This window comes from Antechinus flavipes, chromosome 1, assembly GCF_016432865.1.
Source record: "Antechinus flavipes isolate AdamAnt ecotype Samford, QLD, Australia chromosome 1, AdamAnt_v2, whole genome shotgun sequence".
Taxonomy (NCBI): Eukaryota; Metazoa; Chordata; class Mammalia; order Dasyuromorphia; family Dasyuridae; genus Antechinus; species Antechinus flavipes.
Genome location: NC_067398.1, coordinates 715,031,703 through 715,050,493, shown reverse-complemented (window position 1 = coordinate 715,050,493; position 18,791 = coordinate 715,031,703). Strand labels below are relative to the sequence as shown.

Sequence of the window (18,791 nt, the reverse complement as noted above, 5' to 3'; positions counted from 1 at the left end):
TCAGATAGCAGTTTATGACCTAGAGAAATCTGTCAACCAGGATTTGGATTTATAGAAATCATAAATATGAGTTGAAAATTGCATTTTCCCATTCATTAGAATGATTTTCTCCAAAAGTCCAAACTGGCATGGGAGGCAGGAGTTTCATACATGTCTATGTGGGGTAACTCTTCAGTCCAAAGGATTTGCTTTCATTAGGCTACTGATTGATTTATATAAATGTCTCACTAGAGATGGAATGACTTCAGACACAGCTCCGTTAAGAATATGCCAATGCCAGTGTAGCCAGGTTTCCTCCCCAGAATGCCCTAAATGAGCAGGACCAGGGCATGAGAAGGGCCAACTGCTCCTCCCTCCAGGTACACATGCTTCAGGTTCTTGGCCCACTATTTGCTTATAGGCAGAGGAGGGAAGGTGGGGGAGTAAGGGGTACTCACTGAGATTCGCCTTCCCCAGGTCCATCCGAAAACAATCTTTTGTTGGCTGCTGGGCACACCTGGAAACTGGCCCTCTGAGTCAGATGACTGATTTTCCCCTTCAGCTGGGTGATCACACATTTCTTAGCACAAAAGAGATGATTAAGCAGAACACCACCTTGTATTTTGGTGGAGTTAGCCACAGATACACTACACATCCGGTGTCTTACTGGTCTTTCCCATTTTTATTGAATTATTAATTTCAGCATTGTATGCATCTTCAAAAAGGGAAAAATAACATTTTTCATTTACTTCCTATTGGTACAGTAATACTTATTAAATCTACTAAACTTCCTCTGTAATGAGACAGGATCAGAGAGCAACACCTGCGGGTACAGCTGGGCAAACTGAGGTTCTTATTGACCGTCACTCCACATTGGGCCTGGAGACGGGCCCCGGGCTTCTGAAGGCCTCAAATTTCCATTTGGGAAATCTTGGGGTTGGTTGGCAGTCCCAGGTCACATAGGAGCAACTTTTCAGGAGGGGCCCATTTCTGTCTAGAACTTAGTTTGATCCTGGCTAGAATCTAAGGCAACTCATAAATCTGATTTACAATAGGCAGAACAGCACCATACACATCCTCTGCAATTCAATTCGGTGGGAACGCTAGCCAAGAGATCAGGCTCCTGGCCCACAGGTTACAACAAGTTAAGGCATCTCCTGGTAGTCTAGGTGCCTGGCTCTCTCTCTCTCTCTCTCTCTCTCTCTCTCTCTCTCTCTCTCTCTCTCACACACACACACACACACACACACACACACACACACACACACACACACACACAATGGGCGCTTGTCTACAGCTAAAGCCTGTGGTAACTGTAACCCAGGGCGGTCTTTTGCTGACTTTGTTGCTCTCTGGCCAATTTCCCTTCTCCCAGAGTGAACTCCAAAGTCAGCCCGACATCACGGCCTTTGTTTACCACAGTGGAAAGCGGGGTAGGGAGACAAATTCAGGAATAGTAACCCGGCAGCAGCCCAAAGCTTTGGCCACAGGGGCTTCATTTCCTCGCCAGAGAGTTTATCTTGGTCTGTGGCACAATGAGATCAACAAGACAAAAACAAACACGGAGAAGGGGCCCGATCGTCAATCTCGATCCGGAATGAGGATTTTCTCGGACTCGCTGACCTTCCTCCTCTTCCTCAGAACCACAGGGCTCTGCTGACTGTCCATGAATTCCAGCCTTTGAATCTGTGGGAATCACCAGAGAGACAACAGTCAGCAGTGATTTCGGGGCCGCCAAGAAAGCAGACTTTTCGTTCCCTGGAGCCGGGTAACGGATCCCAACCTGCTTTTCCCTGGGCTGGCTGCTTTGGCCCTGCTGGCTTGTCCTGCTGCCAGGAGCAGAGGCTGCCATTCCAAGTCTCAGAAGCCGGAGGCCCCTGGAGGCAGCCAACTTTGGGGACACTGCTTTGGCTCTCCCAAGTGAATTCAGAACATCCCGGGGGGAGGGCTGATGGTCAAGGTGAGAAGCCAGAAGGGGAGCAATAATGGTCAGGAGAGCTGGAGGGTGCCCAAATGCTTCAGAGAGGAAAAAGCGAGGGCTTTCCACACGCATTAGCAGAGGGAGCTAGGCTGGCCTTTCCAGTGAGTGAATGATATTGGCCAGCACCCTGCTCTCTTGGCCCTTAGAACCATCCTGCCCCCGCCTCCCAGGACCTAAAGGGGCTTAGACATAGGAGACTAAAGGGTGAGTCACCACGAATAAGTCTGTCCTCGGATTCTCTTCAGCTTTAGTTAGAATTGGGGATTAGAATCCTGCCTCCCTAAATGCAGAGTCAAGTGTATTATCTCTCCATGCAATGCCCCCTAAGCCAGTCCTTAATCCCCCATCCCAAGAAACACTCAGGACACTTACATTTCTGGCCACTAGATGGGAGAAAAGATTTTCCTAGTCCACTCCTCTTCCCTACCCACCCCCATCCCCAAACCCCCACTCTTGCCTAGGGAGGGTGGAAAGATAAATGATAAAAAAGATTTTTCCAATATACCTAGTGGGAAAAGGCTGCCAAATACACTAGAATCCAAAACAATATTCCTCTGCCTCTTGTTGACACAAGTTATTACTATTTTTGATTTGCAGTGAAAAATTATGAGAATAGGAACTTGGCCTATGAATTGGGTGGAATGGGGAATTTCCAGGTGAGGAAAGTCCATCTATCGATGAAGATGGTACCTTCTCTGATTCTTACAGCAACCTAGAAAGCCAAAAGGTTTTAAAAAAAAATCTGCCCATTGTCACAAAGTATGTGTTCCAGGGGAAACTTGAACTAGGGTCTTCCTGGCTAGCTTTCCATCCCAGCACTAAATCTTGCAGTCTCCCCAGCAAGGGAGTCAAGCACTTATGACACACAAGCCAGCATGGAACGAGAATGCTCAGAGGGATGCCTGGCTAGTCCAAGAATCGGTTTCTCTTTGGTTTTTGAAAGCAATCGGGATAATTGGTCACAGCAGTTTTACGCCCGCCCTCGGGACCAGCCACTCAAATTCACTCTGGCTTAAACCAAAACCTAGACTGTTTAAAAGCGTAAAACCCTGAAAAAATAAATAAAACTTCTTATCAAATCACTGGTTTGCTTATGCATGAAAAATTTTAGAATGACCTACTCCAGACGAAATGAAATCAGGCCATACAAAACACAAAATACAAAAACAAACCTCTTTCTTGAGAAAAAGAATTCGTTACGGTACGGCGAGATGAAAAACGGCAGGCCAGAATTCAGCTTGTGTGAAACCTCATTTGGGGGCGTTTGCTACTCAACTACCAATCATCCTGCCATTGATTAAGTCAGGGCACAGGGTACCAAGGACGGATCGGTGTCTCTCTGATTCAGAAGAGAAGACAGATGTAAGCCGGAGCCCTCAAATGACAGGCTGCCCTAATAACTTCAGAGTCCTGCTCTGCTCTATTATTCAGGAAACCAGAATTTGATTGGGAAGCTCAGAAAAAGCCATTTTATTGCAGTGAGTTGGTCAGAATTTTACCCTGATTATATATACCACTCCCAGAATGGTGAGGCTTGGAAAGTGCCACTGGTTTATAAAGAAGCTAGAAGGTTCAGAAGCAGTCCAAGAGGAAAAGGGATTCCCTGGGGATATTTCTTATAAAGAATCATGGGGTTTTACACCTAGAAGGAACCTCGATCACTGTCTAGTTCTTATTCACCAGTGATGAAAAAGAAACCCAGGAGGAGGAGGGAAGTAGGCTGACTCTAATGGGTACAAATCAACTTTCTTTCTTCACCAGTGAAATAAGAACTAGGTGGTCACTGAGAACTTCAACAGCTGTAAAAGGCTAGAATTCTTGGGAAATACTTTTGAACCGATCCATGCAGAAGAATGTTTGGGAACCGCGCCGTGGAGGTGCAGTTCGTACTTCTAATAACTATGCCGGGTGACAGAAGCCACAGTGGGAAGGCCAAAACAAACTGAGCGTCCGCGTATCCAGTGAGTCTCGGACAGTCTAGACTGAAAATGTGGATAATTCGATCGCCATCAGATGACTGTCTTCTGATGCATCGCTCGTTCTATTTAAGGAAAGACAATCTTCTGGGGCATTGTCAGACATTCTACACAAAACAATTACTTAGCTAAAGTTGGAAGAATGATGATCCTTTTGCTTAAAAATTCTACAGGAGTTTTCTCAAAGGAGCTGACAATCCGCATATGTTTCTGTGAAAAGTCCTGGCAGTATGCTTTTTACTTTATGGAGCCAACACCAGGGATTTTCTACTTTAGTTCCTAGGATTTGCCAACATTAGTCTCCTTCTGAGAACCACAGGCCTACCCTTAAACGTAGGTGGAGGAGCTATACTGCCTCTTCTGGGTTTGGAGGCACTGGGAAGCTTCTCAGTTTTAAAACTATCTGTCTGAACTGTTCCCTTCTCCCATCTTGCCATAGTGTCTGAAATTTATCTATGTACAACATCAGATCTTTTCTGTATATAAAGAGTCGGATCGGAGCTTTTTAAACTTTTTTCCACTCGTGACCCCTTTCTGCTCAAGAAATTTTACATGATACCATGTATACTGGTACATAAAAAAGGTATACAAATCAAACATTTGCTTATAACAAATCATAATTTCACAAGCCCCACCTTCAGTTACAAGACCCCATATGGTGTTGTGAACCACCATTAAAGAAGCTGGGGACTAGACCACAAAGATATATCCCACCTCTGATCTTCCCCAGTCTAAGGTCTCTCCTGGCTCTGACATTCCCAGTTCTTTACTGAATTGTGGGATAATCTCAGAAAAGTGATTTTTCTCACTTATGTGCCACAAGTTTATATTTCTTATTTTTGTTTTTCTTTATTCTTTCTCATTCTCTTTTTATAACAGTTGCTAGTTCTTAGAAATAGAAAGTTAGCCCAGAGAAGGTAGAAATGTGGCAGGGCCAAGTAGGACGACCTCCTGGAGCACCAGAGAAGTTGGCCAAAGTCAAAGGCCTCTCCTTGGAAAACAATTTTAAAATCTAGAAGACCCAGCCTATTTCTTCAGCAAGGTCTCCCCATCTAACAAAAATGAAGGAGTCACCTAACATATTGGCTTATAGTTTAGGCCACCAGCCTAGATAATCCAAGCCAAGAGCAGCTATCTCTTCATGGCATCAGAAATCAATAATCAGGTGATCCTCCTAAACCTTTTCCAATCACAGTTATTGTAATGACAATTCAATTATTGATCTAAGCTTGGGAAGATGTCACCTGGCAAGGACCAGTAACCGTTTTCTCCCCCTAAAAAATACAGACAGGCTATCCTCTGATTGCAGGATGCCTTCTGGTTTGTAGGCCATCTTGTGGTTTGCAGGATGCCCACTGGATGCCCGGGATCTAAGTCAATAGAAATTGTTCTCTTTTCTCTCTCTCTCCAGGCAGCAGTGTAAGTAAGAGATGCATTTTTCCCAACAGATCAAGATTTAAGAGAGTGCTTCTCTCCAGAAGGCCAGCAATTCTGTTCAGAGGCTGCCATTGGTTATCTCATATTTATTATTACACAGATATATTTATTACTCTGATCTGTTTGTCTGCCTCTAGCTACTTATGATGAAAGCTTGATTGCGAAACAAGTTCCTTTCCTCAAAGCTGGAAAGCTGTTGAAGGAACATGCTTTGAGGTTGGCTTGCCTTACCTTTTAATGACCTAAAAACACTATTCGATATCTAAGGGGATTTTAAAAATCTATTTTAAACATCTCCATTCCTTTCTGACTTTCAAGTACCTAAGTGATTCTGTTTGAACCCTTTAGCCAATCCAGATACGTAGAGGTTAAAACTTTAAAAGAAAAAAGCAAAGAGAAACCCACAACAACAACAACAAAAAAATGATAAAAATGAAAAAGGTTTTTTATCTCCCTCTCTGGCAAGAGTAGAGGAAATCTACAGGCAGTGACATGACGGTGTCACCAGATGTACCAAACTTGACACAGGGCTTGCTGATTCTTCAAAAAGGAGATGGAAAGATAAGGACAGCAGCTAGAGGATCTGTCTTGAAATACACTGGGTTCTCATAGACCTGCTATGTAGGTCACTGATTTGAGTCTAATTATCTACAAAGTGCCTTCAGTAGGTACAAAAATCAGCTTGCCTTTAGCTTCATTAGAGAAACTATCACAGAGAGAAATGCACCTTCTCCCTCACCTGCCGGTATGAGACTAGTTTAGCTGAACGTGCACTTATTAAGCACCTTCTGTGTACTACCACTGAGAATACAAAGGCAGAAATGAAACCATCTCTGCCTTCAAAGAGCTCACATTCTACTGGTTAACCTAAATGAAGGCCCATCTTCCAGCCCCAAACCACTTTTTTGTGAGTAATCACTACAGAAAGACATAGGATTAAGGAGACGGTACTCAACTTTGTTTCACTTACTGAAGTATTTCCTCTACATTAAGGTAAAGCTTAACCATTTCTTTTCTAAGAAGTTAACTTTCACTTTAAATCAATGATAAATTCACTTGAAAATGATCAAAGAAACAAAAACCTTTCTAGATAAAAGCTGCTCATAAAGAAAGGTTAAGTTTTAAAGTTCCAATTTGAGAGGATGAATCTAAATTCTCTCTAAGAGGGATCCCACTCCCTTTTGGGGTATGTAATAGCACCTCCATCCAGACCTTCTCACACTGCACCCACTACTCTTATCATACCCGATGTGTCGGGGCCTTCCTCTCTTGATGGATAGGAGTGAAACGCATGGGTTTCCCATCTCTTGAGCATGACCAGCTCTCTTTCTTTCCAGGCCCACATCCCTCTGATGACAGGCCTCATGTCGCCCCTTCTACCCAGCTAGTCATTGTATTGGGTTACTGCTAACTCACAGCTGCCATGCCCTTCATCACCAAGCATCACTGTCCGACCTCCATTTTTTGGTGTCCGGGCTATTCCACAAGCCAAAGCTGTGGAGCAGCACCAGAAGAATGAGAATGTTGAAAAAATGGACCTGAGTTCCAAGGATCCTCAGAGCCGTGAAAACTGGTATGATGTTTTATAAAAAAACATCTAGCCTGGCCCTCTCCTCTGTTTCAATTCTGGGCCTACTTCAATGACCAATTATTCCAGTAACACAAACTTTATTTTTCTACAAATCCTCAGCAATAAATGAAGCACTTTTGTAACCTTTGTGTTTTTATCAGCAAGAAGGCTTCTCTAAGATGTCCACTGGGTCTGACGTAGACCATTCCTGTTTCTTCATCATCTATTTGTATTTTGAATGAATGAACTTGCTTTCTTGATCCAAGAACCTTCTTTCCTAACACTTGCAGTAAATGATCACCTTGCCTACTTCAAACATTTTCTCTTTTTCAATTCAAACATTTAATCAGCACCTGCTGTATGCTCTGCTAGTCAGCAATGCTGCCGAGATATAAACTATCTTATCCTGTCCCTCGAGGAGTTTAAATTCTGAAAGATGAGAGAGTAAATCATATATAAATAAGGATGATCCAAGGGACAATGCAATAGCAGAGTGACAAGGGCTCAAGGAAATCGAGAGAAAGGAGAGATTAGCTCAATTTATCTGGGAAGGTTTCCCAGAGGAAGAACTGGTGCCTGAGCTGGTTAAAGAAGGAGGAGGAGAATTTCACCAGAAGACAACAAATGGGCAGACGTGGTTTGGTGAACTGTGAATCAGAAGAGTCGGATCTGAAGTCTGGCTCTGTGACTCATTAACTGTGGGATCTCGGCCAAATCCTCTCACTTCTTCAGGCCTCAGTTTATTCACCTGTAGAATGAGGGGGTTGGATCTGACTACCTGTATGAAATCTATCTTCCAACTCTGGCTCCTATGAACTTTCTATATTATTAAAAAGAGTTGATCTCTTTGAAACTATCCAAAAATTAATCTTGTTGGTTAACTTTTTTTTGCTGATTTGGGACCAGGTGTGTCCTCAGGAAATGTATCCAAAGAATTTAAATAAGCTAGAGACTCACTGGCAGGAAAACCTTATGGAAAGCAGACTAGACATTTGTTTACTGAAGTGTGATTTGTGGGGCCCAGCAGGCCCTCACTCTTCCAAAGTACTAGCGTCTCTGTGACATACATAAAACCCCTCATTTTCCTAAAAAAGAGGACAGGGAGAGAGCACCAAATAGCAAAGAGGTGGGAGATAAGGGGTAACCCAAGCAGCAGGTAAAGGGCCCAAAATTTTGCTTTGTACCCATTTCACAATTTTGCCTATGATAGAGCCCAGTTATCCTCCATGCTTCTCAGATTTTTCACAGTTGCTTATGGTGCAAAGAAGCTTAGATGTATGACATAGTAGACCAAAAGAAAACAGATTCTATAGTGTTAAAGATCATTTGTAAAAAATCTTTTGGAATCAGTAAAAGAAAAACAAATCAAGGCTGTCCTTGGATAACAAAAGCCATAGTTAGAGAAGGTTTTCTCCAGCTCCCTAATCTGTTAATCAGAAAAGCATCTCCAAAAGTCTTTCTTAGAATCCATTTCCCAGAACAGCAAATCCCAGTCTTTGTCTCTATCTTCTGGGTGTCTTAACCAATATTCTCTGTACTTCAGCCCTTGTTGGGATGCTCCGTCTTCTTTTTACTGTCTTAACCTTGTCGAGAATGAGCAAAGTAAAATTCAGAGTGTCATGAAAATTTTCTTTAAAAAATATAATGTTGTTTAATATAAGTGGCGGTGGAGTTTATGCTATGAAAATACAGTTGGGTTATATAGCTAAAGCACACCATACTGTACATATTTTCCAACCTATAAATATTTTCCGTGCTGTGGTGGAACTACTGAGTTTCAAATGAAACAATATTTCTTTATAAATGCAGCCCTGTCTCCAATTCTCCTGGACCGCCTAAGTCCAGCAGAATATTGTGGGTATCCCCGGAATTCTGGCCAGTCTTTGTCTTTTCTGCAGCACCTGAGGTTTTCAGAAGCCAGAATCCGAATTAGGAACTCAAAACCAATGCCTGGCGCTTCCAAGGGGAAGAACAGTTTTTTTCCTGATTTTTCATCTTTTTTTTTTTTTCTGCCAGTTGAAGTGACTGGAAATATTGAAGAGAAAACTTCAGGCGGCCACAAGAACAGGCCTCCAGCATCTGAAGTCTGGCAAGTGGCCAAGAGAGCAAACCTGCTCTGCTTGGCCAAAGTCAGGGTAAGGGAGAAACACTTTGGATCAATGTCAAGAATAACCTTCCAGCGAGCCCAATGGACAGTACTGCCTTACACGGTATCAATTTTCCCTATACTTGAGGTCACCAAGTCAAGTCAATATGCATTTATTAAGCACCTACTATGTACTTGCCAGTGCTAAACTCTAGGGACATAAAAGTAAAAACAGGTCCTGTCCTCAAGGAGCTCACAGGCTTCTCAGAAAGACAACATGCAATCAACTCTGGATCAGCAGGAGGTAATCTCCAAGCACCAGCTCTGAGGCATTAGCTACTGGCATTAAGGGGGACTGTCAGGATGGGTTTCTTGCAGAAAATAGAATTTAATTAAGATTTGAATGGAGCCAAGGAAGCAAGATGAGAGGAAGAGAGTTTCAGGCAGATTGGGCAGCCAGAGACAATGCCCAGAGGTGGGAGATGGGGTGCTTGGTGGGAGCAGAGCCAAGGAAGCCCCAGCATTGTAGGCTCTGTGGAGGGTGGGAAGGTAGAAGAAGAGCATCCTCTCAGACCCCAGACTCCCAGCCCAAGAGTTACCCTCACCTCCTGACCATCATTCACTGTCCATATCCAATCTGTTCTAGTGATTTCACCTTGGCAACCCCTCCCGAACATGGTCCCTTCTCTCCTTTACACTGCCTCTGCCTTCGTGCAGACCCTCTAGTTTACATTACTGTAACAGTCCTGCCAGTGGGCCTGCCTGCGTCCAGGCCCTCCCCACTCCACTTCATCCTCCATTCAGTCACTGATGTGATTTTCCTATCGTGCGTGTCTGATCATATCACTGCCCTACTCAATAAACTCTAATGGCTCCCAGTTACCTCCAGGATCAATACAAAATACTCTGTCTGGCATTCAAAGCCCTTCAGAACTTGGCCCCCTCCTGCTTTCCAGTCTTGCTTCCAGAGACACCGGGCTCCTGGTTCTTCCTCCCACATAACACTCCATCTCTCGGTTCCTGCCTAAATGTCCTCCTTTCTCATCCCTGCATCCTGGCTTCCAAGCCGCCCTCTATTTGTTGGCTTGTTGTCTCCCCATCAGACTGGGAGCTCCTTCAGGGCAGGGCCTGTGTTTATGCCTCTTTGTAGCTTGGCATTTAGCATAGTGCCTGGCACATAGTAGATACTTAATAAATGCTTATTGATTAACCAACTAACTGGAATGGTAGGAACAGGAGGGAACTAGGTAACGAAGGACTTTAAACTACAGATTTTATATTTATCCTGGAGGGAAGGGGGACCCACTGGTGGAGTTCTACGTTCAGACCTACATTGAGGAACATCCATTTGGACAAACAGATGGAGCCTGGGATGGGGTGGAAGAAGACCCGAAACAACAGTCTACTGCAAAAGTGGAAGCAGGAGGTGAAAGCTGTGCCATGATGCTGACAGCATCAGAAGAGAAAAGGGGAGGACTGGGGAGCTGTTACAGAGGTAGAAACAAGTTCATGCAAAGTCTGCATGCAGAGGACTTCCTTGTACAAGTAAGGGCTGGAGCAGATGGTCTTGGAGGTCCCTTCCAACTGAGATTCTCTGATTCCTACTTAATTGCCCTGATATTCAGATCTCTCGTCACGCTCACTCATTTGGAAAGGACAAAAAAAGAGGAAATTGAATCTTTAGGTGCTTGTTCAGAATCTGGTTTCCAAAAAAAGAAACGAGGGAGCATTTAGAAAAATAAATGAGTTTGGACAGGAAGATTATCATTTTTCCTGGTGACAAAAAATAAGGTTTTGTAGTTTCTAAAGCCAGATTCTACTATTACTGAGGAGGAAACTTTTAATCATATGTAGTATAAAAGTATGTTTTATTTTCCCAAATTTGTCTCCTTCTCTTCATCATGCAGACATTTTTCTAGATGTTAAATCCTTACTACCATCATTCTGAATTATTTGTAGTTTTGGCCAACTGGTCTCCCTGACTTCTATCTTTTTCCTCTCCAATTTGTCCTTTTATCTTTCATTCAGGGACCCAAATAATATGCGCAGACCTGACCTTAATGATATCACATGTATGGGTTATATGTATTCTATGTGTTTGTATGTGACATATGCATGTGTATATGTGTCCATATAATGAAATTATATATGTGGGCAGCTAGGTGGTGAAGTGGAGAGAGTGCTGGGCTGGGTCTGTAGTCACTCAAGTAACTTCACTTTTTTTGCCTCAGTTTCCTCATGTGGCATTGTGAGGATTAAACGAGATAATACGTATAAAGTGCTTAGCACAGCACCTGGCACATAGTAGGTGTTATATAAACGCTATCTAAATATTATCTAAACTTTAAGGTTTGCCAAACACTTCACGTGATTTACCTTTGCTCATTTCAACAGCCCTGAGATATGGGCGCTGTGGTACCTACTGTGTTAAGCCGAGGAAAGCGAGGTCTGGAGAGACGCCATAATTTGGTCTTGGTCACAGACCAAGCTTGTAAGTTTGGAAAGTACAATTTGAGCTGGTCAGTTCCACCTTCAAGTACAGCCTGTTGTTACATCCCTGCTCCAGCTCTAAAGCCTTCAAGGGTTCCCTATTCCTTCTAAAATAAAACACAAACCTCTGGTCTGCTAGTTAAGGCCTTTTATAATCTGATTCCAATTTATCTTTCCCTTCAAGTCAAGAAATAATTATCCCTCCAAGCGCTGTGCTGAGGTACTCAGGATAAAAGGACAAAACAGAAACTGATCTCTCCCCCAAAGAGCTCACCTCCCTTCTCCTTCACACCCACCATGCTCACCATGCTATCCTGGGATACCTGCCTTCCTCAGGGCCCAGCTCAGCTGGAGACCTGGCTGGAGATCTCTAATCTAAGGCACTCTTCCCCAGCTCTCTCCTGTGGTCCCATCACACTCTGCCTTATAACATTCCCCTCCGTGCCCTCACTCCCTAGCTCTTTGACGGCCAGAATTGTGGAAGTTCCACCGTCAGATGCGCAGAACCTAGCATGGGACTGACTGAACGGAAAGGAATCCAGTAGCTTTGCATTATAAAAAAAGTTTGCTGCAAAAAAGTGCTGATTATCTGGGAACTGGGCTTTTCACACTTATCTTTGTGGATATTAAATGAATTGGGGGAGGAGGAGGGGGCAAATCTTTTGTGGACATCTCTTTTTGCAGAGCTGGATTGATTCATATTTCCTCAACAGGTTCTATCTGTGGCTATTTAGCACATTGTGGAGGGAGGGAGGCTCTCAGGGTGACAAGATCCTCTGGCCACTCTGGGCGGTCAGCACCCTTTCTGCCTTTCTCCTTTGCCCTTATGAGATCCTCCTCAATATTCCAGCTGATTTATCTTTTGGAGATGGCACAGTAACACAGGTCACAACCCATGGCTACCTATCCAGCCCAGGCTCACAACATAAGGTCTACTCAACCTCAAGAGGCCTTCCTTCCAGTCTCCTGGCATTCTGATAAGGGGAGCAGAGACTGCCAAGTACCCTCACTCTTGCTACAGGAGGAGCATCTTTCTCCATTGTTCCTTTTAGATGACACCCTTTATATCACTCCTCCCTCATGATTTATCATTTGTCATGTGTTGCAGCCAGGTGGAACTGCAAATAGTGCACCAGGCTTGGAGTTAAAAGGACCTGAGTTCAAATGCAACCTCAGACACTCACTAACTATATGACCCCGGGCAAGTCACTTCACCCTGTTTGCTTCAGTTTCCTCATCTGTAAAATGGGCTGGAGAAGGAAATGGCCAACCAGTCCAATATCTTGCCAAGAGACCCAAATGGGGTCCCAAAGAGTCATAAATGACTGACCAACTATAACAAACATAAACATCACCCAGCTCACTCCCTTTGGGTGATCCTCAACTTTAATTCTTCAGAGAATACAGTATTCTATGAATCACCACAATCTAATACCAACACGGAAATACTACTGTTAAAAAAAGTAGGACTCTTTTATTTGCAAAGCTTCTTAATTTGGGGACCATAAACTTGTATTTTAAAATATTTTGATACCTGCATTTCAGTAGAATTAATTTCTACGGTAATCCTATATATTTTATTTTGTGTATTTACAAACATCATCCAAGATGGGGTTTATGAGCTTCACTAGATGCCAAAAAAGATTAAGAACCTCTGTTTTAAGGAGAAGCTTGGGCTCATTATATAAGAATTGAGTAATTTCCCAAAGACAGTCCAACTGGCTCTTCTCCCATTCAGTTCTGTGCTCTACGCAACAATCCATTTGCAGCAACTGTCCAAGTCTAAGCAACTGTCAATAGATACCAATGGACAACTCCCATAAGTCTATCCAAGTGCCCATCGCAGTCTGGATGCTAATTAGGATCATGGATCGAGAAGCATGACATTGGTGCCCACCAAGAGAATTTATTTACATTTTCTTTCTAGCCACAAAATACTTAAATCTACAAACCATCAGGCAGGAGAGTTGCAGGCCAAGCATGGGCCCCTCATCAAAGGAGCCACATTTGATCTGCTACTGATTGTGTGATGTTAATCAAGTGACTCATCCTCTCTAGAGTTCAGTTTCCTCATCTGTTAAATGAGTGACTTGCTGGACGGTCCCTTTTCGAACTAGGCCCCCTAATGGATTCCCTTCCATATTCTTAGTGAGTGTAGGATGAAAGGAAGAAGTGTCCATGGGGTAGGAGGTTAGAAACCAGGCTATGAGTCTACTGCCTTCTACAACCTGAATGGAGGACTGTGGGAGATTATAGCAACACTTCAATGACTGAAAATACTAGTCCATCAACCAAAGCATGAGCTTCTCTTCTATCTGAAAGTTCAAATTAGACATTAGTTTTAGCCAAATTAATTTCGGAACTTCCATTATGTCAAAAACATTATCTTCAGAATTGCTCAGTATTATCTCTATTAGATGATAGTCCTATTTATAGGGCTGATGAAAAGAGGGGAGCATCCCTTTTTCCTAGACCTATTTCTATTTCATCTAGCCTCACTTTCTGGTGTGCTTTTAATAGGCATGAGGGAAATTAGGCTAAGTTGAGGGAAACATTTGTTTGAAAATGTTTACCTTAGATTTGGAAAAGGAAAAAAAAAAACCCAGTCAAATATTCAGGGTGCTTACATTCTAGCAATGCCTAAAAGAAGCATTTCAGTCCAAACTGAAATTTATCCTCCCAAATCCCACCCAAGAAGCAATTAATATGCCTTGAAAAAGTCTGGCTCTTTTCCTATGGAGAAGGAGCATGGTATGTGGGTTAAATGGAGAATCAGAGGTGTCCATCACTGACTTGCTGTGTGATCGTTTGCAAGCCCTTTACTCTCTCTGTCTAAGTTTCCACCACCATAAAAAATGGGGATAATAATATTTGCCATGTACCTCACAGGGATGTTTTGAGGATTAATGACATAACGTCTGTAAAGAGGTTGGAGTTCCTTGGAAAAAAGACACTACATAAATATAAAGTAGTCTTATATTTAGGCTTTGCCCAAAATGAGAGACCTGGTTTCTCTCTGCTCATGATGTCATCAGGATTTTGTGAAATGTCCTCCAACACCTACTGCCTGAGCCTTGGTGGTGAGATTGTAGACGTCTGAAAAAGTTCCTCAGACCCACCTGGTCAAAGAGATGACCAGAAACCTGTTCTCTTTGCCATGGATCCCCCGAAGTTCCGGGGGTGACATTCGACTTCTAAAGGGAATGAATGTTGGACAGAGAGCCCTGTAATGGCTCTTTGGGCTTCCAAGGAATGTAGTGGGATATTCTTGGAATGTTTTGGCTTAAAATGAAACAAAAGTTCAGTCATTTCTTGGATTAGGATTGAAAAGGCTAAATTTGCCTTCAGACAAAGAAAAGTTGGAATGGCCCAGGAACGGGAAAGCTATTTCTGGGAATGAGGGTTCAGATGTGGAATTTACATGCCTTTTATCTTGAGGTAGTTGTAGTAAGCAGATAGCCGGGTGCTTTGATTGGCAATATTCTAAATCCTAACCCAAATGTCAGCAGATTAAAAGAGAAAGAGATTCCTGGTGATCTTAGGAAGATCTCAGCTTTTGAACTTTGAAGAGATAACACAGGAATATGGAGAGAATCTCGTGGTTTCGGAAGCACCATAAATGAAAGACAAGTCAACAGTATTGACTAAAACCACATCTACATTTAAAAATAAAATTAATAAAATTGTACATTGAGACCAAAATGTCCCCAAACCAGGGGAACTCTTCAGGGAGTGCCCTTTGAACTCAGTACTATCCCAAAGTATCCACTAGTGATTCTGATGCTATATCTATGAAACACTAAAAAAATTGCGCTGGAAAGCAAAAAATTCAGGCAATAAAATTAAGATGTTTCCATCAGGATGTTTTGGCCCACACAGATGAGCTTTTCTTTTTCTTTCCCCACTGACTGCTATTGTTTTTGAGCCCTGAAATATTGTGTTTTTCTAGAGAAAGGTGGAGACCCCACAATCATCCCAGCTAACAAGTGAGTGAGCCTATTTTACGTAAAAAAATGCCCCGAGGAAAACATACACACACATTTCATAAGACTCTTTTGAGTATAAAAGTGCACATTTTATCAACAAGTATTTCAAGAAGAATGCATTTTCCGCACACGGCTCCATGCACAGGCCCTTTCCCACTGTCAAGGCCTATAAGAAACTCCAACAAAAGTTTGATTTATTGAAGGCTTCTGACTTACACTCATGCTTTAGTCTAGCTTACCTCGTAAGACAACAATTAGTGTTAGCACTCAACTGAAAGTGCTGATTTTCAATATTTATCTCATGAAAACACAGCCTTACTAGTCAGTCAACGAGCACTGATTAAGTGCCTACTAAGTGCCAGGCCTGTGTTAAACCCTAGAAATAAAATAAAAGACAAAAACAGTCCCTTCCCTCAGGAGGTATCAGACCAGTACTTGACATAGTGAGTGGGAAGGGAATGGAGTCTGTGGTAACCCTGGCAGAGGAAGCTTCAAAGGGAGGTAATCCTCTTGCAAAGGCAGGTCAGATTAATTTATAATCTTAGAATTTGGAGGGACATGGAGGAACATGAGTTGCCCAGGGCCAATATGTGACTGAGCTGGAGCTTTCACCTCAGTTGTTCTGTTCGGGTCTCTACCTCCTCCACCACACTGCCTCTCTCCAAAGAGTAGAAGGAAGGCCATCTCTGAGAACCTGGCATTGGCTCCTGGGAGACCAGGAAGGGCCTCTGCAGAAGCTGGGACTTAAGCTAAGTCTTGAAGGGAGCCAGGGATTTAAGGAGGTGTAAACAATGGTTGCAAAAGTACTTCCCACCTCCATATCCCTCTAAAGGGCCATTATGTTTATTTTTGCTAATAATAACAATAACAGGCGGCAGAAGGGAAGGTTCTATGCTTTCATCATTCAGGATATTCTTGCCACTCTACAATTTAGCAGACGACCCAGTGCTCCGTGGCCAGCCTGGTCAGGTTCCGCTCTGAATGCAGCTAGAGAACAGAGAACCATTTCCCATACCCAGGACCAAAGTACGAGCCTCAGCTCTGGGATCAGAGGCAAAAACCACCTCAGACTCCTATTCCTTTTGCTCCCTGAGTCAAACAAGCAAGAAGATCCTTGTTATCAAGCACTGGTGAGGGATGGAAGAAGGAAACAAACAAGCTTTATTAAAGGCTGGCCACGTGCCAGGCAGGTGCTAAGCCCATCACCATTATTATCTCATTTCATTCTCACAATAGCCCTAGGTACCATTATTATTCTCATTTTACAGCTGAATAAACTGAGGCAGACAGAGGGTCAGTGACTTGTCCAGGCTTATCAGCTAGTAATGTCTGAGACTGGATGTGAACTCAGGCTTCCTTTAATGACAGGAAATATGGTGGAAGTACCTTTGACAGTGATAAGAAAGCTCAGAAGAGAGAAAAAGAAGGGTGGGAGAGAGAAAATAGTGAGTCCTGTATTGGACATCTTGGGACACCCGGTTTGTCTCAAATGTGGTAGGCCACCATGTGGGCTGGAGATAAACACACATGTTTATGTGCTTAGATGAATATCTGGCTAGAGATGAGCACTGAACCCGTGGTAGACAGTAAGCTCACCAAGAGTGTAGAGAGAAAAGTAGAAGGTTCAGGACAGAACATTCAGAACAAGGATGGATGAGGACCCAGCAGAGGGAGAAACAGATAGAACGTGACTCAAGAAAAAGTGGCACGGTATTAACCTCCTTGGCCCTAAGTTCCTTCATCTGTGAAATGAGAGGAGAGGCCCACAGAGCAGACACCTCTGAGACTCCTTTCGGGTCCTGGATTTATGATCCCTGAGCCTGGCAGTGCAAGTGATATAGAGGGAAAACCACACTTTTTGTCATGAGAAAGGAAAGGGAAAAGATTCAGTCTGTGAAGGAAAACAACACTGCTGCATACTTTGTGACCAAGTTCTTAAATCCACCCTCATGTTTTTCAAAATGGGATAAAAAAGACCATAAATTTCCCTTCTGGGGAAAGATACTCAGTTTTCAATGATGGTGAAGAAACAGAAAAGATAGAGAAGGGAGCCCTCTTCTTGTCACAGAGGCTGACTACAGGCATTTCTGTTAGGAGTTACTGCAAACAATGTCAGGAAGGGAATGGAGACATCATGTAGACTTCAGACAACTGAGGCACACAGGGTGGAGGGGCTTGCCCAGCCTCATACAGCTAGTCAGGGTCCGAGGCCAGATTTGAATGCGGGAAGGTGACCAGGCGCTCTATGCACTATGGCGTCTCCTGGCTTCTCTGAATCATGACGTATTTCTGAGTATTTATTATGGGCCCAGCCATGACTGGTAGTATAGAAAAAAGACACAATTTCTGCTCCCAAGACCTTACAATCTCACAGGAAATACAAAAATAACCTAAGTGAAATAAATACCAGCAAAGAAATGATAGTATATGATTAAGTACTGAATTCTGTGTTGCAGGCAATAAACGTGGTCAGTTCTGTGGAAGGAAGCCTTTCTCAGCACAGCAGCTCCCTACCCAGCTACTAGAGCCTTCTCTCAGAGATTCACTTCTTTTTCCTGGATAACTCAATCAGTCAATCATTCTGCCCCATTTAGCCTTAATATCTTTATCAGGTGAAAATCTATCCTCTGAAATAGAGAAGTGAAAACATACATCCAGCATCAGAGAGAAATGTGAACCAAGTACAGCAAGGCTTGGTTCCATTATTGAATCACTTGATTGATCAAGAGCATTTTAATTAGGCCAAAAGGAAGTCTCTTCAGATTGGTGCCCTTTGGAGCTCACATATACTCAATAATAAAGCCAGTCAGTCAATAAGCTTTTAAGTACCCACTATATGGCTGATATCGATTTAAAAAAGGGCTTGGGGGGGGGGTGAGGCGGCCAAAAAACAGCCCTCAATGAATTTACAATCCAATTGGGGCAAAGAATAAATAGTTACATACAAAGCAGCTTTTGACAGGATTCACAGATCAGTGACATCGTAGGTGATGGCTTGACTTGTGCATGAATTGGGTTTAAGTGAGACAGGGTTATGCAAAATCCAGTCACTGAAGTCCACGAGACAAAGTTCAAAGGGACTGGCGGTGACCCAGGATGTAGTAGATGACCTTTGTGTCTTCAATGTCTCTCCAAGTTCTGAGTGCTACAAAGAGCCTGCTTCGGCAGCTTAGTGCTCTTAGAAACATTTGCTCTCATCTGCCGATTCCTCCTGTGGGGAACTTTCACATGCCTGGGGGAGACATCCGCCCTAACTCACTGAAGGATGTGACGCCTGTCAGTTACC

The 18,791-nt window shown here is 43.2% G+C and overlaps 1 protein-coding gene across 5 annotated transcripts in view; it reads right to left on the bottom strand.

Annotated features, from left to right (window-relative positions):
* Positions 1 to 1,244: 1,244 nt before the first annotated feature.
* HORMAD2 (HORMA domain containing 2) overlaps positions 1,245 to 18,791 on the bottom strand; it is a 71,749-nt gene continuing 54,202 nt past the window's right edge. For all 5 annotated transcript variants that reach the window (XM_051973094.1, XM_051973095.1, XM_051973098.1 and 2 more), the window contains one exon: positions 1,245 to 1,665. In XM_051973094.1, the coding sequence (XP_051829054.1) occupies positions 1,561 to 1,665 (105 nt within the window). In that variant the 3' untranslated portion in view covers positions 1,245 to 1,560. The remainder of the gene's footprint in view (positions 1,666 to 18,791) is intronic.